We start from the raw sequence: 22,162 nt of genomic DNA, 5'->3' as shown, positions 1-22,162 counted from the left end.
TGCTGCGGGGTGGATGGTAGAAAGGGGGCCCGAGGAGGGGAGGGGGGAGGCGGGGAACCTTCTCAGGCGGTACCCCTACCCTGGCGGCGGGTGAGAAAAATCCAGGGTTTCAGGCGCTGTTGCAATCTAGCTCTGGGAGTGGTTGGGTTTCAATTTCCGGAGAAACAAAAGGTTGAGGGACATGGATTTCAGCAAAGGAGAACGTAAGTGAGTCACAAGGAGGGAGAAGTCGGGCCAGGAAACTCACATGACTGTGAAAAGTGTTTTAATAGATTCTCTGGAATGAAGGAAGAGCCTCTGAACTTGCCCCTTGAGGCTCTTGTGCTTAATGAGCGAAGGTGGGGCTGTGCAGACCTCACTTACCCTCCCCCTCCTCGGGGAACTGTCTTTTCTTCTTGAGGACTGAGGAGAAAAGGTGAACGATCAGAGTCCAACTACAGACTCACAGAACCATGTGGGCAGGAGGGAATCTCAGCCATCGTCCGGTCCTGCCCACCATCGTACAGACTGTAGACAGAAGCTGGGAGAAGAGAAGGTTGGTGGCATCATTTCACACGAGTCCCCGAGGCTTTCAGCCATGTAAGAATCACCGGGAGAAGGGTTCTCTGAGAGCACCTGCTGGGAACACTGACTGGCGCTTTGAATCTGCTCAGCCCCCAAACCTTAGAGCTAGACATGCGAGCTGTAGACCCAAGCACGGTGCCTGGGAAGGAATGCTGGAAAATGAGAGAACTGACCTGGTAAAGCAAATGGGCTGTGGCTGACTTTTCCTTTTGCTCATCTTTGCTTTACTGTTTACTGTAGGGTTGTTTGCAAATAAGACTCAGGAAAAGAGGTGCTTCAGCCAAGAGCTTTCGTGAATCCCTTTGAAGCATTTGTGTGATTAGATTGGACCTCCGTGGATAATCCAGGAGGATCTCTCTGTCTCAAGATCCGTACCCTTAATCCCAGTGCAAAGTCCATTTTGCCCTGTAACAAATATTCACAGGTTCCAAGAATTAGGCTTGGACATCTTTGGGAGACATCATTCGCCCACACACTTTCCCCACCATGTGGCTTTTCTAAAAGCACAGCTCATTTAATGGCAGAAAAGAACATTTTCATTGTCATAGGAGATCATGGCTAAACCAAAATTTTTTCGAGGATCTTTTATTATTGTTTAAAATTAAATTTATTTTATTTTTTAAGTTTTACTTATTTTATTTTTTAAAGTGTATTTGTTTATTTTGAGAGAGAGAGAGAGAGCAGTCAAGCAGGGGAGGGGCAGAGAGAGAAGGAGAGAAAGAATCCCAAGCAGGCCCTGCACTGTCAGTGTGGAGCCCTGACGCCAGGCTCAGACTCACCAACTGTGAGATCACGACCTGAACCGAAATTAAGAGCTGGACACTTCACTGACTGAGCTACCCAGAAGCCCCTTAAATATTTTATTTTCAATTGTTTTATATTCTGAATATTTATATACACAAAAGTACACAACTCACAAAATTTCAGCTTCTTTTGTACATTGACCAAGTAATCGGCAGCCACATCAAGGAACAGAACTTGCCGTAAGGTCCCTGGGGAGGGGTGGAGTTGACGAAGCAGGTAAGAACACAAACGCATTGGCCAAAAGTAACCAGAAGGCTTCCCAGTGACAGCGGCCTCGAGGCCAAGCTCAGGGGAGAAGAGAGGATTTCAGGCGCGGGACACAGCACGAGCAGGGGGGAGACAGGGGGAGCCGGCCGGGGCTGTCGCCGAGTCTGGGGAGACAGACAGGCACATGACCGTTGGACTTGCCAGCCTGGGAGCCCTCGGCAAGTCTCATTTCCCATTTCTGCCAGCCCAAAGCCCAGCTGTCCGGACTCAGAACTGGTGGCCATAGCCCTGAGGCTGGTGTCCTCATTTTACGGAAGGGGACATGGACCCAGAGGAGATCTCCCCTCCCCCCGGCCCACCCCAGGCCTGGCTTTAAGGGCACAGAGGGGCTGGACACGTGCCCAGTGGCCCCAAACCAGCAGTGAAGCCTGAAGCAGGGTCCAGGCCACCCATTTCCTCGTCCAGGCTGTTATGTCCGTGGTCCCAGGCCTCCTTACTGCCTGGTCCAAGAGGGTTTCCTGCTTCCTAGCAGGCCTCCCGTCCATTCTTCCCACATCCATTTACAGGGTGTCTGCCATGTCCCCGCAGTGCCCTGGGTACCAGCCGTGAGCTGTGCGAGAATCAGACACAGAACAGAATTCATAGCTGTACAGGGTGATGTCCGAGGAGGTGAGTGCTGCGCCGTGAAGAAAAATAAGGCAGGGTAGGGGGGTGGGGTTTCAGGGAATCCGGTCAGAAAAGGTGACGTGGGGGCCCGAGGGAAATGAGGGAACAGGTTTTACGAGGCTGGGGGAGAAGAGTACAGCTGGTCCTTGAAGGATGTGGGGCTTCAGGGGTTCCGTCCCCCATGCAGGTGAAAATCCCCATATAACTTCTGACGCCCCCAAACTGAACTACCTGCTGCTGACCGATGGCACAGTCGAGTGCACATTTTGTGTTATGCTTTGCTCTGTATTCCGCGTGTCTGAGTATTACACACTGAATTCTTACCATACAGTGAGCTAGAGGAAGGAAAATGTTATTAAGCAAATCACAGGGAAAATACGTTTATAGTACTGTACTGTATTTCTCGGAAAATATCTGCCTGTAAGTGGACCTTAGCGGTTCACACAGTTCACCTGCCCGGGATGTTGTTAATGGGTCAAGAGCACTTGGGGGCGGGGGGGGGGGGGCCTGGAGGCAGGGCGTCCCTACAGAGGTCAGAGTTGAGACCACGACCCCCCAGCACAGTCTCTCCATTTCTACCTCCCCGTAGAAGTGCGCTGCCAGGGGTGGGTGCCCATGAAGGCGTCTGGCTGCTTCTCCCCTGGGTCGCCCTCTATCAGCGGAGGATAGCTCACCAGGGGCGCCTGGCTGGATCTCGGCCTTCATCAGGGTCACATGCCCAGCCGACCTCGCACCTATTGTACAGCCGAGGAAACTGAGGCTCGGAGTCTTTCTCAACACCCCGCACTGTGCTTGGGCCAGGGACTCGGTGCGGGGAGGGAAGGGCTTTCCGTCGTGGTCCCTAAGACACTTTAGGGGGAGGGGTGAGTTCTTCCTGGGTCCCGCGGAAAATATTCCGGAACTGGACGGAGAGGAGTGGCAACGGCAGACGGAGGTGACAGTGTGGTGTCGCGCGGGACGGGGTTGGGGGCGTTGGGGGCGGGGAGGGATGAGAGGGCGGAGGGGGCGGGGACTAGGCCGGGAAGGGGTGATGGGAGGGGCTCAGTGCTGGATGAGGTCTGCGGGGCGGGGGACGGCCGCGGGGGCTGAGGGGCCGGGGAGGAACAGTAGACGGAGCGCGGGGGGTCGAGGCGGGCTCAGGGCAGCCGCTGGAGGAGAGCCGGGCTGGTGTCGGAGGTGGGCGGGGCCAGAGCGGCCGCGGTGGGTGACGGTGGGGGAAGAGATCTCGGCCGCCCGGCTCGCGAGGGCCCTGGGAGCCGGGCCTGGGGCGGGGCCTCATCGATCGGGGGCGTGGCCTAGCGGCCCGGGGCGGGTGGGAGGCGGGGCGAGCAGAGCCAGGGGGCGGGGCGGGACACGCCGGGAGGGGGCGGGGTCTGGAGGGCCAGGGGCGTGGCGGGAAGTGGCCGGGAGGCGGGGTCTAGCAGACAGTTGCAGTGTGGGGGCGGGGCCCGGACAGGAGGGGCGGAGCCTGGAGGCCCGGCCCGGGCGGGGCGGGCGGTGGCTCGGAGGCGCGCGGGCGGCCGCGGCAGCGCGGATCTGCGCTCGTTTCCCCGGGCTCGGCAGGCGGGCGACGGCGACGGCGGCGGCGACGCGCACAAAGGCGGATTGTGGCTTCACTGGTGCTCGCGGCAGGCGGCGCCGGGGCGGGGGCGGCGGGGCGCGGCGGGGGCCCGGGCGGGCGCGGCGCGGGCGATGAGCCGGGGCCCGGCATGGCCTCCGCGCGGCCGCCGGGCCGGGCCTGCGCCTCGGCGCCCGCGCCCGCGGGGCTCCGGACCGGGCCGCCCGCCGTCGCCGCCGCCGCCGCCACCTCCCCCGAGCCTGCGGGCGGCGCCGAGGCCGAGGAGCGCTCGCTGCAGCGCATGCTGCGGGCCATAGCGGAGGAGCGCGGCCGCCTCAGCCTGCGCCGGGAGGTCTGCGGCCTCGGTGAGTGGGGCGGGCCGGCGCCGCGGGCGCGCCTGCCTCCGTCTCTGCGGGTTCCCTGTCTCTGAGCCTGGCTCCGTCTCTGCGCCTCTGCCCGTCTCTGCGTGCGTCTCGGTCTCCGCGTCTCTCTCGGTCTCTGCGTGTCTCCGTCTCTGCGCCTGCCTCCGTCCCTGCGTGTGTCTCCGTGTCTCTGTTAACGTCTCTGCGTGTGTCTCTCTGCGTGTGTCTGTCTCTCTGTGTCTCTGGCTCTGCGTGTCGTGGCCTCCTCCACGACCCCCCCCCCCCCCCCCCAGGTCTCCACGTATGGGTTTTTCCCGTGTCCCTGTGTCTTGGCCTCTGATTTTGGTCCTCGGAGCGGCTCCGCACACTCATGTCTCTGTGTCTCTTCCTCTTTCCCGGGTCGCTCGGTGTCTCCCTCTGTCTGTCCCTTCGAGTGTGTCTGTCCATCCTTCTCCTTCCTCTCCGGGGTTGTGCCAGGCCCCTTCCTTCTCTAGGAAGCCCTCCCCCGGCTATGGTGCCGGCAGGGAGTGTGGGCGTGGGATCTGGGGAGACCCTTAGCCCGTGGGGAGATGGGGAGGGGGGCGGAACAGGCCCCCGGTGGGCTCTGGGCAGACCTCCCTGCCAGCGTGTCCTGGCCACGGTCCCCAGCTTCCTGAAGCCTTTGTCTTCCTGCATGTCTCCACACGGCCATGTCCTCCTCTCCATCAGCTCGAACTGGGGACCTGTTGGGCTTTGGCCCCCTGAACCCACCCGCCCAGTGGAGGGAGGGGGGGCGCCACCTCTCTGGGTGTGATCCTGCTTAGCTGAGGCCCCAAGTCCTACATCTGCTGGGGGTGGGTGGGGTGGGGGCGCCTGGTATTGTTTGGATGAGCCTGGGGCTGAAGGTGTGGGTGGGGTCTCCCAGCTTGGCTGGGTGTGAGGTAATCACCCCTGACGGATCCTGCCCAGACCCAGACAGAGGAGCCCCCTCCCGGGTAATGTGTGGTTGTCATTTCTTTTCCATGAAAAGACCCCTCCCTCCCTTCTTCATGCCGTAGTGATTTCATACCACATTGTCAGCTCCCCCCCTCCCCATCTCCAATCTGAGCTGGGAGTTTCTGAGGGTTGACAGCGTTGTGAAGAAGGAATGCCAGCCTTGGGGACTCTACCCGCTCCCCCATCCTTCACCACTGGGGAGTCCCAAAGGGCCAACATAGCCCCTCTGAGGCCACACAGCAGCAGGGACTTGGCACCCATAGGGTTCCAGGCCCCTCAGCAGCCACACCCTGAGTCTAGAGAGGAAAGGAAATAAATATGAATCCTCTTTTTTGTAGGAGGCAGGTTTACCTACGTGTCCCCTCGGGAAGCAGGGCCCAGCCCAGCCTGCCTGAGGAATGACCTTTCTTGGAGTGAGGGTGGGGTGCCTTGTAAGTAGGGATGGACCAGGAAATGGGTTTATCAGGCTTCTTTTCTGATCAGGCGTCAAGACCTAGTGTTGAGCATTGAAGGACCCTCGTGAGTTCATTCAGCAAGCATTCACTGAGCACCTACTGTGTGCCAGGCTGCGTGCCAGCCACCTGGCGCAGGATGTCTGAGATGGAAGGGGTCTGCCTGACCATCTGCTGCCGGCCCCTCCGCCCAGTTCTGACGCCTCCGCCTAGTTTGCTCCGAAAGCTGCAGGCAGCCCCTCCCCACCTCCCCAGCACCTACTCTCCCCTCCAGGCCCCACCCCCAGGAGCCTGCGGGCCATTCCCTGAGGACAATGGTAATGAATTCTAGCACCTGACATTTCCGGAGCTGCTCACCATGTGCCAGGGGCTTTATGCGCTCAGTTGATTCGATTGGACATGGCCAGATAGGAGTATCATCTCCGTTCTGGGAGGGGAGAGGCTTGCCCAGGGAAAGCCAGTGAGCAGGTGGCAGAGCTGGGTTTGACCCTTGGCCAGTCTGACAGCAGAGCCTGCCACGTCCCTCCCCTGCTCCTCAGATGTCCCCTGGCCCCGGCCAACCTCCCTGTGCCTGCTGCGCTGCCTCTGGGGAGGAGAAATGCCCCTTAGATCCCGTGTCTCCTCTCCAGCCACCCGGTCCCCCTCCCACATGAGGTCTCCTGTCTTACCCAGCCCCCAACCCCATGCCCAATCCCCTGACGTCCCTGTGGTGCTCTGATGCTCTGTGCTTTTATGCCTGCTCTCTTCTCCTTCTGGAAGGCCACCCCTACTCCCCTGCACCACACACGCCTACAGGTGTCCCTCCAGCCTCAGCTCTGGTGCTGGTGACCACACACCCCTTCCTGCCCCGCTGCCTGGCCTCTTTGTACCGGCTACGTGTCTTCTGGGTGATCAGGCCAATTGTGGCACCGTAATAGTCTCTGTGACTGTCCCCCCGGTTAGCAAGCGAGCCCCTTGGGGCCACCGCCCCGTCTGTGACTCCTCAGTGCCCGGCACAGGGCATGGCGCAGAGCAGATGTCCGGTAAACGTTTGGCAGAACCAGGGAGAGGCTTTCTGGACTAATCGGTTAAGGGTGTGGGTGTAGCGAGAGTAGAATTGAGCCTCTTAGAAGGATGCACTGTGTCCCTCTTTCATTTTCCAGATGAAAAGTGCGATGTTCAGTGAGGGCCAAGCTTACTAGTGACCTAAGGCCAGAGTAGGGTCAGGACTCTGTGGTTGACCCGCCCACCCAGAACGCCGGCCCCAAAGAGCCTTCACGTACCCAGTGGGTCACCCGGCCCTCTCTTCTCCCCTTCACAGCCGTGACAACCTGTTACGTTCATGAACTTCAGCCTCCCAGATGGTTGTTGTTGTTGTTCAGTTAAAGCTGAGGCTACTGAGAATCATGCCGTGTTCTCTGAGGTTGTTTTGAAGGTGTGAGGGAGCCTCTGGCGGATACGCTTGACCCTGGACACACTGTTGTCATCTCTGAGTCACAGCGTCTGTGTAAGATGGGAGAAAGCGGCTGGTCTCCCCACTCCCCCAGGGATTGTCACTTGGCTGTCACGATGAAAGGCACCTTGTGGCTCCAAACCTGTCTATTGGATCTTCTCTACGGCAGCGGCTGCAGCGGAAGCATGTTTTACTCACCAGGCAGGGGGAACGGGTCTGATCCTGCCGGATTGTGCCTGGTGGGAGGGCACTGTTGAGTCGGGGAGAGAAGCCCAGTGCACAGGTGACTTAGCCAAAGGAGAGACCCTGTTGGAAGCTGCCAGGGCTGTGGCCCCTCTGAGCAGGATTGTGGTGTTTTATCCACAGGAAGCTGCTTGGGATTCCAGGGAACAGATGAGCCATACTGGCTGGGCTGAGACGGCTTCTGCGGGACTCCCGATTCTCGGAGCCGGGAAGAGTCGGGTGGTCCGGTGCCCAGATGCTGTGTGATGCAGACATCTGGACCGGGAGTGGGTCTAGGCTGACACTTCCTCCTGGGGCTTGGGCCGCCACATGAGCCCTGGATGCCAGCTTAAGCGTCCTGTGAGGGAAGGCTCCCTCTCGACACGGGCAGCACGCCACTGACGTTCAGCAGGACCCCGTGAACTTGACCTGGCCCCGGGGTCTGATGTGAACAGTGGACAGGCACCGGGAGCGGAAGGGCCTACACATGGTGCTGAATGTCCTTGGGCATTGGGCCCTGCCCAGGCTGAACACTTTTCAGAGCGGCTCTGCCTCGACCCATGTCCCCTGTTAGGTGGCCTAGGGCATTCTCTCTCTGGCTGGGAGTGCCGGGGGGCAAGAGGAGTGTTCCACATTCCCTGTTTTCTTTTATTCTTGACATGGTCCTAGAAGGTGGGTATTGTCACGCTCTTCTCTTTGTCCTGGGGAGCAGATGCAGGTTTTAGAGGTGAAATAACATGTCCCCAGGCACAGAATCTGTCTAAGCCTAAGCTCTTAGCGGAGGTGGGACCCACCAGTACCTGTCCTCTGGGCGCTGGTGGCCGGGTCATCACAGGTGTGTGCAGGTGGAGTGAGGAGGGGCCCAGGTGGAGGTAGGAGAGGTTCCCTCAGGGGCACAGGGGAGGGGACCCGCCACGGCTGATCACGGAGGACTGTGCCGTGCGGGAGGCCTTTGAGAGGAGCAGAGTCAGGGCAGGACTTGCCTGGGTGGAGGGGACAGGCTGGCCCGGCTGGAAGGGACGCGGAGGCTGCGGCAGCGGTCTGGGCCCTCGGCCCGGCCTCAGGGAGTTTTGTGGCTTTGACTTGGGTGGCCTGCTACGTGCCCGTCGCACGGCAGCTGCGGTAACGCCCATGGAGGTGGCTCCTGCTAGCATCCCATTTTGCTTCAGGAAGCAAGGTGGCTGACCCAAGGCCACGTAGCTGGCAGGTGGCAGAACTGGGGTTTGTGGAGTTCCAGCTGAGGCCCGTCAGATGCCGGTAGCCATCCTGCAGGGAGTTCATGGAATGTGCCAGAAGGAATGAAGGGGGGACTGGCCTTCCAGCGAGCCTCCCGGCCTGGCCCTTCCCATTTGGCTGGGTGGGGTGTAGCTGGGCATCAGCGGTGGGTGGGGGGTTTTGGCGGGAGATGGGGCTGGAAGGGAAGACCGGGGGGCCCGAGCCTCTGTGAAGTGGAGACCTCAGAGTCTGTAGCATTACGGGAATTGCAGGACAAGTGACAGCTTCACGGGGACAGCGTGACAGCGTGAGGAGCAGGCGAGACACGGCAGGTCCAGACCCTGCACGGAGTCAGACCCCGGCCTTGCTGGTGCTGTTATTGTTATAAAGGACCCAAAGCGCCTGGCCTGGGGCCGTACGTGGAATTGGGGCTGTGCTCGTGCGGTCCCGAGGACGGTCCCCGGGGGATCCCTGGGGCCCCGTGCCCTGCAGCTCAGTAAGGCAGGCTGAGCCGGCCCGGCCCGCGCTGTGGGGAGGAAGTGTAACCGTTTGGGTGGGAAGCGGCGCCTCTTTCGGTTCCTGGGCCTATTTTTAAGGCCTGTGGGTTCCGGCCTCTGTCCGTTTCTGGGGCCAGAGGAGCCTGCGAGGCTGCGGCGTGGCCTCTCCTGAGGCAGGGATGCTGTGTCCTCGCGGGAACCCCGAGGACTTTGGACCCCACACTTCAAAGAGACTGAGGAATAGGGGCCCCCTGGGGGGCTCAGTCCATGGAGCGGCGGACTTTGGCTCGGGTCATGATCTCGCAGTTCGCGAGTTCAAGCCCCGCGTCGGGCTCGCTGCTGTCGGCACAGAGCCCGCTTCGGACCCTCTGCCCCCACCTCTCTCTGCCCCTCTCCTGCCTGTGCTCTTTCTCTCTCTCAAAAATAAATCAAAATTAAAAATAAATAAATAAAGGGACCAGGGGTCACTGCTGCAGGTATATCTCTGGCAAGGCAAGCGTGTGAGGAGTTGTGTGGCACCGTGGCCTGCCCGGTGGGGGCGGGGGGGCTGCTGTGCCCCCTCATGGCCGTGTGTGTCTCCCTGCCCGAGCCGGGCAGCGTTGGGAATACCCGCTGAGCCTTGAGGCTGCTCAGGAGAAGCCCCACGCAGGATACTGGTTAAAAAGCAGCCTCAGGCCCCCAAACATTTTTTTCCCCCAGTGAAAGGTGTTTCCATGCACACTATAGAAACTGGGAAATTTAAGAGAATGGGAAAAAATCACTCAGTTCCAATCACACAGCGACGACTATTAACTTTGCAAAGGCTTGCTTTCCGATCATTCTAAAAAGCCTTTTTAAGGAACACTTGATATTCTAGACCTGAAGTTTCTTAGTCATGTTTTCTTACTCAAAACTCCTAAAACATCTTCCATGTTGTTCAAACATCATTTAAACGCCCGCAAGGCATTTGGGTGGCTGTGCCCTTGTTTCCTGAATTGGTCTTACCTTGTGGGAAACTTAGTTTGGATCCAGGGTTTCAGCCCGGCTCCTGGCTTGGGCTCAGGCAGCAGAATGGTGTGTGGGTCACAGCCTGTCCTGGGGAAGCTGGGATGGATAGGAAGGATCTGGAAGTCTACCAGCCCGAGCCCGTGTCTGCACAGACAGCGCGGTGAAGCTCAGAGAGGACCCTGTCATAGGTGGGGCACAGGGGGCAGAATGCCTGATCTGACCCACCTATAGGGCCTGCACAGGTGAGGGATGGAGCCCATTAGTGGCAGGGTGTGGCTCCCTTACTTTCCGTATGCAGCGACAGGGCCAGGACGCGTGGAGGGCAGAGAAGCTCAAGTGCATCCCTTTCAGGGCCCGGTCGGCTACAGACGGGGGCTGGGATGTTGCTGTTGGACCTGCAGATAAGGGGTTGGAGCGGCTGGAGTTGAGCCCACAGTGGTGGGGGCCAAGGTCAGGGGCCGCCCAGCTCGAGAAGGGCCTTTGCACAGCCCAGGCTGGGCAGCAGAAGCATCAGCTCAGCTAGAGGGGACCCTTTTAAACAGGGAGTCCTGGGGCGCCTGAGTGGCTCAGTCGGTTAAGCGTCCAGCTCTTGGTTTTCAGCTCAGGTCATGATCTCACCGTTTGTGAGTTCAAGCCCCAAGTAGGGCTCTCTGTTGCTGGTGCAGAGTCTGCTTGGGATTCTCTCTCTCTCTCTCTCTCTCTCAAAATAAAGAAACTTAAAAAATAAAAGGGAGTCCTGTGTCTGACATGAGATGAGACAAACATCCAGTCAGCTTGGGTTTTTAAAAGAATATAGTTGCGCCTGGGTGGCTCAGTTGGTTAAGGGTCTGACTTCGGCTCAGGTCATGATCTCACGGTTCGTGGGTTCGAGCCCCGGGTCGGGCTCTGTGCTGACAGCTCAGAGCCTGGAGCCTGCTTTGGACTCTGTGTCTCCTTTCTCTGGCCCTCCCAGGCTTGCACTCTGTTCCCCCCCCTCCCCCCAAGAATGACTAAACATTAAAAATTTAAAAAACAGGGGGCGCCTGGGTGGCTTAGTCGGTTAAGCGTCCGACTTTCGCTTAGGTCATGATCTCGCGGTTCGTGGGTTCGAGCCCCGCGTCGGGCTCTGTGCTGACAGCTCAGAGCCTGGAGCCTGCTTCACAGTCTGTATCTCCCCCTCTCTGACCCTCCCCTGCTCATGCTGTCTCTCTCTCTCTCTCCTAGAAGTAAATAAAAATATTTAAAAAAAAATAAAAAATAAATAAAGGAGTATATTTTCCTACCTTGAATGACCACCAGCAAATACTTGAAAAATGTCTGTTGACAAAGCAAAGCCGAGGGGCTTAGTTTTTAGGTTTTTCCCTTATACGTGGAGTTGCAGCTCCTGTTTGTCGTTTTTCTTTTTTTTTTTTTTAAACAATAATACATTTTCTATAATGTAGCTTGAGGTCCATTGGAAGGCAGTTGATCTAGGCTGGGCTCAGCAGGAGTTACTTTGCTCCATGTGTCTCTAATTCTTTTATTTTTCATTTATTTTTATTTAATTTCTATTTATTTTTTAATGTTTTTTGCTTACTTATTTCTGAGAGAGAGAGAGAGAGAGAGAGACAGAGAGAGAGAGTGTGTGAGAAGGGGAGGGGCAGAGAGAGAGGGAGACACAATCTGAAACAGGCTCCAGGCTCTGAGCTGTCAGCACAGAGCCCGACCCGGGGCTCGAACCCACGAACCGTGAGATCATGACCTGAGCCGAAGTCGGACGCTTAACCGACTAAGCCACCCAGGTGCCCCTTTAATTTATTTTTAAATTTACATCCAAGTTAGTTAGCACATAGTGCAACAATGATTTCAGGAGCAGATTCCTTAATGCCCCTCACCCATTTAGCCCATCCCCCCTCCCCCACCCCCTCCAGCAACCCTCTGTTCTCCGTATTTAAGAGTCTCTTATGTTTCGTCCCCCTCCCTGTTTTTATATTATTTTTGCTTCCCTTCCCTTATGTGCATCTGTTTTGTATCTTAAAGTCCTCATATGGGTGAAGTCATATGATATTTATCTCTGACCACTTTCGCTTAGCACAATACCTTCTAGTTCCATCCGCGGAGCTGCACATGGCAAGATTGCATTCTTTTTGCTCGCCGAGCACTACAGTGTACACATATACCACATCCTCTTTATCCATCCGTGACACTTGGGCTCTTTCCCTACTTTGGCTATTGTTGCTTTCCTGTTTATCTCTAAGGTAAAACCCCTTTGCTTTTGGATGTGCTTTGAAAAATCTTGAAAACCGACTTTTAAACTTGGGATGATTCTTGAGACAGTGCGGAGGGAAGGATCCCCTCTCTGCCTCGCCTCTGCCGGGGTTTGGCCTCACGCTGTCTGCTGGACAGTCACGCCTCTCCGTGGCCCGTGGTGGGGGGCTCTCCAGCCACCTCCTGACCCCTTGACAGAATCAGCGCCCCCTGCCTTTGCTCTTGACCCCCTCCTCCGCCTACTCCCACCACTCCTGTGCCGCTGCTCTCCCCGCTCTGTGCGTGGCCTCCCCTCCCTCCCCCCCTCCCTGCCCCTCCCTGGGCTCCCCTCCCTCACCCCTTCACCACCAACCCCCGTTCCCCTCCCTCACCCTTGGGCTCCCTCCCCTCCCTCACCCCTTCACCACCACCCCCCGTTCCCCTCCCTCACCCTTGGGCTCCCCTCCCTCACCCCTTCACCACCACCCCCCGTTCCCCTCCCTCACCCATGGGCTCTCACCCCTTCACCACCCCCTCCCCGCCCACTCCCCTCCCTCACCCCCAGCTTCCCTCCCAGGCTGTCGATGTTGTGCAGCTCAAGGTGGGCTGCTTCATGAGAGCAGCCCAGGGAGGGGGTCGTGGGGGTGGTGCAGGCGATGGATAGGCATCCATGGGGTGAGAGGTGAACATTTGGGGGGGGTGTCCCTTGAGGGGGCCTTCCTCACGGAGAGGCCTGCCTGGCAGAGACCAAGAGTGGGCAAGACAGCAGAGAAGGTTCAGAATTTAATTTTCTCCAGATGCTCCGCTGCTTTGGGGAAACTGCTGCAGCTCTCTGTTCTCCTGGTGGGGTAGGACCAGTTGCCGTTCTGCCTCCACCTAAGGCGCAGGTCGGCCTCCAGACCTAGAGCATCAGAGAGTGTCATGGAGGCGCCTGGGACAGGTGATAGCCCGGGGTCGAATCCACGGGGACCCCCGGGGGGAGACCATGAGCAAGGCCCTTCTCCCCTCTGGCTCTCAGTTTCCTCTTATATGGAAGGAGGGAAGGCAGGTTGATCTGGAGCACCGTTCTCAGTCCGCGGGGCGGGGACACGTGTCACCGGTCCACAACGTGCTGCAGGGAGGCTGGCTTGTTCCCGCAGAGGGTGGGGGCCAGAGCCGGCCCCGCCGTTGTCCTGCGCCCAGCATCCTCCCGTGGCAGCCCTGGGGCGAGGGGCCGTTCGCCCTGTTGGCAGATGAAAATACTGAGGCCCAGAGAGGCCAAGTGGCTTTGTTTGGTGTCCCAGAGCAGTGAACGTGGGTCTGCGGCCCAGCCCTCCCTCCGGGATTGGAGGCTGTGTGTGGCCTGTGCATTCTTGCGCTCAGAAGCCCATCTCCTCAAGGAGAGGCATTTGTCACCTACTCACCCAGTGGCCTCGCCCACCCGGTCTGGTGTGTGAGCAGGAGCCCCGCCCCCTGGTTTCCACAGCAAGGGGTGGGGGGGACCGGACCCTCCTGAGGATGCAGCCAGAAGCAGAGGGCTGTGACCCAGCCCCAGGGGAAAGAGAGCAGGCGCCGGGAGCCCCAGAGGGTGTGTTGGGTGTGTCTGGTTTCCGGTGCGTGTGTTCACTGGGGGACATTGGACTTGGCGCGCAGCTGTCCGTGGTTCTGCCCGGGGCCGAAGTGCCCTCCGTCCCGTTTCACACAGCAGCGTGTCAGCAGCTCTGCATCTTGGCACCTCAGAAGCCGTGGTGAGCTCCGAGAGGCTGCAGGAGCTGGGTGCTGGGTACACAGTCCCCTCTCGCCTGGGTTCATGGGTGGGCGCTGCCCTGTGTCTGGTTCCCCGCGCAGCGAGCGAGGAGTACAGTGAGGGAGTGGATGCACTCATGTGGTTTTGAGTCATGGACACAGTGCTTGGAGTGGGCGGGCTGTGAGCACCTTGCAGGGCTGACCTAGGCTCTGTGACCTGCCCCGACCCAGGTGACATGTGGAGGTGGGGCCCTGTGCGGTGGCCGGGGCCACAAGCAAGTTGGTCTCCGGCCCAGGCAGCGGGGTGGGGAGCAGGCGGGAGCGAGGGTGGCCGGTCCGGGATGGGCACCTTGCGTGGGTGTCTGGGAGCCGGGGAGGTGGCTCAGGAGAACCACAGCTCGTCTTACAGGCTGTGTTTCTCATGTGTCAGTGAAGCTGTGAGTCAGGGGTTCGAACGAGGCCCCAGCAGTGACGAGCTCACGGGAGGCGGGACCTGAAGTGTGGGGCTACTCTTTTGGGCCATAACTGCTTTGGCGGGACTGAGGTATCCGGGAGCAGTTTGTGCGGAGTGAGGCGTGGCGTCGAGTGACGGTGGCCTCGGGGCTGCCTGGCGTTTGATCCCTTCTGGAAACCTCGGGCCAGGGACCAGTCCCGCGGACGGACGCCCTGCCCCGGGAGAGCGACCCTGAGGTCAGGGTCAGGGTTTATTTCCTCACTGCCCCAGGGCCTCCCTGGGATGGATGCCAGTACCAACTCCCATTAAGGCCCTTCTGGGTAACCTGGGTCGGGTGCCTCGGTTTCCTGCCCTGTGAAGTGGGTTATTAGGGAGATCCCGGATGTGATCCGAAGGTTGTAAAAGCACTTTGAGGATTTCACAGCGCAGTGCCTGTGTGAGAAGGGGTGGGGAGTAGAGCGCTTGCCAGTGGTGGCAGGGCTGCGTGAGTCCTCAGGGCCCGCTGGGAGCGGAAGGTTTGTCATCAGGTTTGTCATCGTGACACGTTTATTTGTTTGGCCTTCGCTGACCCCCTGTGGTGGGCCCCGCCCTGTGCTGGGTGCTGCCTCTTGTCCTGGAGGGGAGGGACACCCAGGCAGTTGCCTGGCGTGGAGTGAGGAGCTCCGCCTCAGGGCCACCCGGACAGGAGTCTGGTCCTGTCCCACACTCGCGCCGCATCAGACAAGTGACTCAGGCTGCGAGCCTCCCATTCCTCAGCAGCTGAACGGAAGCAGTGACTTTGCCTCACCGGGTGTTTGGGCTCGAGTGTGCGTGGGAGGCGGGAGGGGTCAGGTCCTTGGGTGCAGGTAGCACAGGGTGGGGCGGTGGGGCTGGGGGAGGTGACAATGGCCGGGGGAGTGGCCTGCTTGGGACACACAGGAGTTTGGTTGGGGAAGGGCGGGGGACCGCGCTGCAGACTTCGGGGGCGCCATCTGGAGGAGGACAGGGAACGGGGCGGGGGGGCGGGGCTCCCCGGTGTGGCCTCCGCGCATCGCTGAAGCCCGGTGCTTCCCGGAGGCCGGAGCGGAGGACTGGCCAGGCCCGAGGGATCACTCACGTGGGATCATGCATGTGGGGACCCGGCTGACCACCACTTCCCCGTCCAAGTCCAAGTGCCTCCTCGCTGCAGCCGGGGCATCCCGGGCAGCTTCTTGGGTCTTTTGTGCCCGAGGCAGGGGCTCTGCCAGCGGGGAGCACTGAGAGGCACGGGCTGGTGAAAGGCCTATTGAGGGCCCACAGAGGCCTATTCATCCTGCCCTGGCTGTGGGGCTGTGCGGGTGGCCGGCGGCCAAGGGCTGCCTGGGACTCTCCCCAGAGGCCAACTGACCTCCCACCTTTGGGAGGGGGCGGGGCGGAGCGGAGCAGAGGCGTGCCCTCAGGAGGCCCCTCCCACAGCGGAGCAGAGGCGTGCCCTCAGGAGGCCCCTCCCACAGCGGAGCGGAGGCGTGCCCTCAGGAGGCCCCTCCCACAGCGGAGCGGAGGCGTGCCCTCAGGAGGCTCCTACCACAGCGGAACGGAGGCGTGTCCTCAGGAGGCCCCTCCCACTCCCTCCCTGCCAAGGCCTTCAGGGCTCCCGCAGCCTCTGAGCATAACAAACCCCACAACCCAGGTGGAGGCCCGTGAGGTGCGGGCCTGGCCGGCTCCGGCTCCCACTGTGCATCGTCGCCCCTGGGCCCGTTCCCTGGGCGGCCCCACAGGGGGGCCGTGAACGCCCCTCTCCTGCCTTCGCCCACTTAACCCGCAGGCTTGTGGGTTTGAGTCCTCACGTGACCCGTCTCGGCAGAGCCTCCCTAGCTCCTGACGGCCCCAGCCCGGCCTGACCCCTACCGGGGCGGCGTTCCCACCCGTGCGTGCCGGCCAGCCTCCCCTGGGGCGGGGGGCCCGGGGGGGGCCGCCCCACAGCCCGCACCCCGCACCCAGCCACAGAGTGGCGCCGTGCCTGTTGGCTCCGGGTGAAACAGGGTGTGGACGGGGGCGGCCTTGGGCGACCCTGTCCTCACTATGGATTAAAGCCGCTTCACAGCGCGGAGGAGACGTCAGCTCCGCCCGTGCCTGCGACTCGGGAAACCCTCCGGGCCGCTTCCGCCCCAGGCGTCTGACTACACGGACCTGTGACGGCCGGGGACAGCCGTCCCAGCTCTGACCTCCAGCCGCGCGGGCGTTTGGTTTACGTCCTTCAGTCTTTCCTAGACTTATTAATTAATTGATTGATTGATTGATTAATGGGGGGGAGGGGAAGGGGGGAGGATCCCACATAGGCTTCGCGCTGTCCTCTCAAGAGCCCGACGGGGGACTCGATCTCACAAACGCTGAGATCATGGCCTGAGCCGAAATCAAGAGTTAGACACCTCACCGACTGAGCCACCCTGGCGCCCCCGGCTTTTTTTTTTTTTTTTTTTAAAGCAATGTCTTTCGTTCAAGTATTTATTTATGTACAATGTTGTGGGTTTTACAATGCTTTTTGTTTTTTTTTTTTTTTAATTTTCTATCAGAAGCATTTTTCCAAGTAACTGCATGGCTATTAAAAACACTTTTGTGGGGCGCCTGGGTGGCTTAATCGGTTAAGCGTCCGACTTTCGCTTAGGTCATGATCTCTCAGTTCGTGGGTTCGAGCCCCGCGTCGGGCTCTGTGCTGACTGCCAGCTCAGAGCCTGGAGCCTGTTTCAGTCTGTGACTCCCTCTCTCTCTGACCCTCCCCTGCTCACGCTGTCTCTCTCTCTCTCCTAGAAATAAATAAAACATTAAAAAAAAATTAAAAAATTAAAAAATAAAAACACTTTTGTTAAAAAACGCTTCTGTGACTTTTAGAGAAACATGGTCAGGGCACCAGATTGGAAGGGGATGAGAAGCGCCATCGTGGAGCCTGTGCTAGGACGCCGTGGTGGCCCCGGCGGCGTGAATGACACTGGCTCACCCTGGCACGTGCTCATCGCCCAGTGTCTCTGAGGGCTTCACTCGTGTCCGCTCACTAAAACTCCCAGCAGCCCCGGGAGGCGGGTTGCATTCTTGCTGCGGGTTTACAAATGGCAAACAGGGCCCCCGGGGGCTCGGGGTTTGCCAGGCAGCGGCCAGAACCGCCGGTGCCCAGCGCCCCCCTCCTGTGCCTCCATGCCCCCGTTCTGTCACGTCCGGCTGTCCCCGTAAGCAGCGTGGACCTCTCCGTCGGCTCTGCCGCTCACTTTCCCCACTTCATCGTCTTACAGGCCTTTCCTCACTGACACAGGCGGTGAGCGCTCTGTCCCTTCCTGAACAGCTACTCGGGAGCCCATTCTGTACGTGGTCTCTGGCCTCTGTAGTTCCTTCCCTGTGGATGGGACCATTCCAGCTTCTCGAAAGGGCTATAATAGTTACGGCATTTGGAGGAGACGCTCCAGAGCTGAATTGCTGGGTGGAAGCTACGAGCATTTGTGCTTCTTATTCCCTGCCCGTCTCCGTGGAGATCATTCCCCGCTCCCCCTCCTACTGCCAGGCATCATGCGTTCCGTTCCTCGGCATCCTCTTCGCCCAGGAGCGTTGTCAGGTGATTTTTGTAGGTTGGAGAAACGAAAAGTAGACTTCTGTGGTTTTCCTGTGACTTTCCTGTAATTGGGTGAAGTGGAGCCTGTTTTCACGTTTGAATCTCCCCTCACCTTTTGGATTTCCCTTTGCTATCCATCCTGTTTTATTTTGTACGCATTAGATGAAATTTATTATTTATTAGGGAAATTAAACGTCAGTGAAGAATTCCAGTAATTTTGGGGTGCTTGGGTGGCTCGGTTGGTTAAGCGTCCCATTTCGGCCCAGGGCATGATCTCCTAGTTCGTGAGTTCGAGCCCTGCATCAGGCTCTCTGCTGACAGCACAGAGCATGGAGCCTCCTTTGGATTCTGTGTCTTCCTCTTTCTCTGCTCCCCTGCCCCACACACTCCCTCTCTCTCAAAAATAAATAAACATTAAAAATTTTTTTAAAAAGTTCCAGTAATTTTTCTGGTGTGTCTTTTGTTTATGATGCACGTCATGTTGTTTTCCCCATAGGAATAGTTTATTTTTATGTAGTTTGATTAATGTTTTCTTTGAAATCTTATGCCTTTTATTTAGAAACGCTTGTCTTTGAGAGAATAAACAAATTCTCTGACACTGTATTTATTCTTTTTTATTTTAATGTTTTATTTATTTCTGAGAGAGAGACAGTGTGAGCAGGGGAGGGGCAGAGAGAGAGGGAGACACAGAATCTGAAACGGGCTCCAGGCTCTGAGCTGTCAGCACAGAGCCCGACACGGGGCTCGAACCCACGAACCGTGAGATCATGACCTGAGCCGAAGTTGGACTCTTAACCGACTGAGCCACCCAGGCGCCCCGACACTGTATTTATTCTTTTACAGTTTTATTTTGAACATTAAAAGCCTTGATCTTCTGGAACTTATTGTGGCCGGAGCACGGGCCCAGCCGTACCCTCTTCCTGTAGCACACCAGCTGCCCCAGGACCAGTTGCTGAAGGATCGGTCTCCCTCCCGCTGGTTTGAAGCGCCACCTTCATATAAACCAAATTACAGTGTGTTTTCTGTCTCTCGCCTTCTCTGCCCTTCCTTTGATCTGTCTGCTTATTCATCGTTACCATGTTCCTTTCATTAACCAGTTCGTTGATTTCACTTGCTTGTTCAGTGAGCCAATATTCATTGCTTCCTGTAGGCTGAGCCCTGTTCTAGAGACTAAGGGTGTAGCACTTAACAATAGGATCACAGTGGAAAAGTATTCATACCTTCCCGGAGCTTACGTTCTCATGGGGCATCTTGTTCTCGAAGGGGCGGGTGTGGGCAAAGCGGGGCCCTGGGCCAGTTCTGGCCCGCTGCCTCTTTTATTTTTTTAAATAAACTTTTGTTTATAGCCATGCTCATTTCTTTACGTATTGCCCTGGGAGATTTTGTAGTTGATACAGGACCGTATGGTCTGCAGAGGCTGAAATATTTTCTGTCTGACCCTTTACAGGGAAGGCGTGTTGGCTCCTGCCCTAAGGAAAGGCTGAGAGCAAAGTAGGTAAAATACAGATGATCTCCAGCGACAGGTGCAGGAAGCCGGAGAGGGGATGTTGGGGGGGAGGGGCTTGCAGCTTTCAGTCGGGTCAAGGGCTTGGGAAGGTTCCCCTCGAAGGTAGGTGTTTGAGCGAAGCGCTCAAGGGAGGTCAGGAAGTACTTGACGGAGATACTGAGGAGTCTCCACCGCGGAGAGGATTTTAAGCAGGGAAGTGACAAGAGCTGATTTCACCGAGGACCAGTTAGAAAGCTGTGCCGGCGACACAGGCAGGCGACTGGCTTGCGCAGTGGTGGACAGTGGTGAGCGGTTGGATCCCCGGTTTGTTTGAGGATAGAATCCAGGATGATACAAAGCCACAGTGCTGCAGGGGGAAGAAAGAAGCGATGGTAGAAATGAGCAAGTGTGTACTTTAACAAATCTGCCCAAGAAAACGACGGAAAAGTTTCCGCTGGACTCCGCTTCTGGTTGAGATGGTAGCTGGAAGGTGATGTAGAGGCAGGGGACATCTTTCTGTTTGTGTTTTTGGCATTGGGTGAGTCTTCGTCGTTGTATTTGCTACAAGTCTTTGGGTTACAGATCCCTCTGTTCTCTCCTCTGTTCCTGACTCCTCGCTGCTGGGTTTCTCTCCTGCAGGTCTACCTGCACTGAGTGGGACAGAGCTGCCCCACAGCCCTGGGCAGCACCAAGGGGGTGACGGTTTGGGCTTGTAGCAGTGCCTGAGGGTTTGCCTTCCTCGTGTGGTTTTTAATACTAATAGGAACTCTGTCCCCACGTCATGCTTTCTGAAGTGTCCCGGCTGTTCTCGCTTATTCTGAAAGTCTCTTGGCATTTTCTATTGGCTCATCTTTAATTACCAAATTAGTAGACGCCTCCTTCTGTGATCTGAATATTCCCAGCTAAGAACTCGGCAAGCCTTTCAATTATTCAAGTCTTTAAAAAAAAATCCTGAACGGAATATTTCTTCCCGTTACGCCTTCTAACTGGAATATTGGTTTATCCCAGAGCTGTTGCTTTCTGGAGGTACTGGTGATTTCGTACTTACAACCTGTAGTGTTTGAATGATTTTTCAATGGAGTGTTTTGCATTTTCCAAGTCAGGTATAATATCATCTGTAAGTCATAATAATTTGCATTTTAACCATTTCTGTTATTCTCAATATCTTGGTTGTCTGATTGCAGCGTCCAGTACCTTATCTAGTACCTAATCATTGTGGATTGTGATAATATTTGTCTCTAACTTTTCCTACTTGAGCTGTAGACCATATTTAAGGAACTACTCATTCATTCTTATTTTATGGGGAATTTTTTTTTAATGTTTATTTCTTTTGAGAGAGAGAGAAAGAGTGCGAGAGCAGGAGGGGCAGAGAGCAAGAGGGAGACACAGCATCCAAAGCAGGCTCCAGGCTCTGAGCTGTCAGCACAGAGCCCAACGCGGAGCTTGAACCCCACGAAACCTGAGATCCTGACCTGAGCTGAAGTCGGACACTCAACGGACTGAGCCACTCAGGCGCCCCAAGAATTTTTTTTTTTAATTGATAAGGGGTATTGAATTTTACTGAATGTTTTCTCATACCAGGGAGATGATCATGTGTTTTTTTCTTTATATCTGTCAATATATAGTGAGTATACTAATAGATTTCCTAATACGGGACCATTTTTGTATCCTTAGGTTAAATCCTGCTTGGAAATGGCATATACTTTTTAATACTATATTGAAGGTTTTTATGTTGCCGTCCATGAGCCTGCGCGTTCCTACATTTACATGTACATGCAGGCACTATTTTTGGATTCAACATTGTTAAAAAGAATTTGCAGATTTCTTAGGCTCTAAAAATGTATGAGTAGCCCTGGAACTGTTTCTTGAGGCTCTGGGAGAATCGCCCTCTCAAAAACATCTCCTGGCCAACTACTCAAAGTACCTTGTTTAGAAGTGGCTGTTGGACCGTTTTCTCTACTGTAATACATGGTCCTTATTTTTAATGGCTTGTAAATGTTTTACGTAGGGTGTTGTTACAATGGCTTGCTTAAGCCGTGTGGTTTAATGGTCTTAAAGGGGACTGGGGTGATGTCAAGGAATGCCTCCCCAAATCTAATCCATGATTTTTCAAAGGTCTGGTTAACGGAAAATAATGTGCTGGTGGCGGGGGAAACATCTGGATCGTCGCGACCCCTTTGGAGCTGGTAGAGATCAGTTCTTCCGGTACAGCCCATCCTCGTTATTCAGGGATCTGTGTTTGGAAATTCGCCTGCTGACTAAAGTTTATTTGTGGCCCCCAAATCAGTACTTACGGCACTTTCGTGATTAATTGCAGACACGCACCCCGTGGAGTAGCCTGCCGGGTGCACGTTACCCCCTGCGGTCGAACAAGGTGACATTCCAGTTCTGCCTTGTCTCAGCTCATGCAGTACACGAGTGTCCTTCGGTGGTCTACTTAGTGCCTGTGTCGTGCGTTTTTGTGCTTTGTGTTGGTGCTTTTGCTGTTTAAAACCACCCCAAGTTGTTAAGCATCTGACTTCAGCTCAGGTCGTGATCTGGAGGTCTCGGAGTTCAAGCCCCGCGTCGGGCTCTGTGCTGACAGCTCAGAGCCTGGAGCTGCTTCCGATTCTGTGTCTCCCTCTCTCTCTGCCCCTCCCCTGCTTGTGTTCCGTCTCTCTGTCTCTCTCAAAAAAATGAATAAACATTAAAAAAAACTTAAAAAAGCAAACAAACATAACTATCACAAATAAACTGGGAAGGGACCATTAAGATGCTGCTCTAGGACCCCAGGCCAGCAGGGGAGGTGGCCCTGG

The 22,162-nt window shown here is 56.8% G+C and overlaps 1 protein-coding gene and 1 long non-coding RNA gene across 5 annotated transcripts in view; one reads left to right on the top strand and one right to left on the bottom strand.

Annotated features, from left to right (window-relative positions):
- Positions 1 to 248: 248 nt before the first annotated feature.
- LOC120234620 lies at positions 249 to 3,199 on the bottom strand. Its single transcript, XR_005529144.1, has 5 exons — positions 2,821 to 3,199; positions 2,473 to 2,576; positions 2,073 to 2,185; positions 1,482 to 1,739; positions 249 to 969 (listed from the first exon to the last, which is right to left on the bottom strand). It is a non-coding gene; the product is annotated as an uncharacterized LOC120234620 (long non-coding RNA).
- An 803-nt stretch (positions 3,200 to 4,002) lies between these two features.
- Positions 4,003 to 22,162, top strand: part of KIAA0930 (KIAA0930 ortholog) — a 35,078-nt gene continuing 16,918 nt past the window's right edge. For all 4 annotated transcript variants that reach the window (XR_005528934.1, XR_005528932.1, XR_005528926.1 and 1 more), the window contains exon 1: positions 4,003 to 4,164. Coding sequence is in view for 1 of the 4 variants with exons in the window: in XM_039235312.1 (XP_039091243.1) it covers positions 4,101 to 4,164 (64 nt within the window). In the remaining 3 variants the exon portion in view is untranslated. The remainder of the gene's footprint in view (positions 4,165 to 22,162) is intronic.

Source organism: Hyaena hyaena, unplaced genomic scaffold, assembly GCF_003009895.1.
Source record: "Hyaena hyaena isolate Hyena2069 unplaced genomic scaffold, ASM300989v1 scaffold_4, whole genome shotgun sequence".
In the NCBI taxonomy this organism is placed as follows: Eukaryota; Metazoa; Chordata; class Mammalia; order Carnivora; family Hyaenidae; genus Hyaena; species Hyaena hyaena.
Note: the sequence above shows the minus strand (reverse complement) of the source record. Positions and strands in the feature narration are given on the sequence as shown.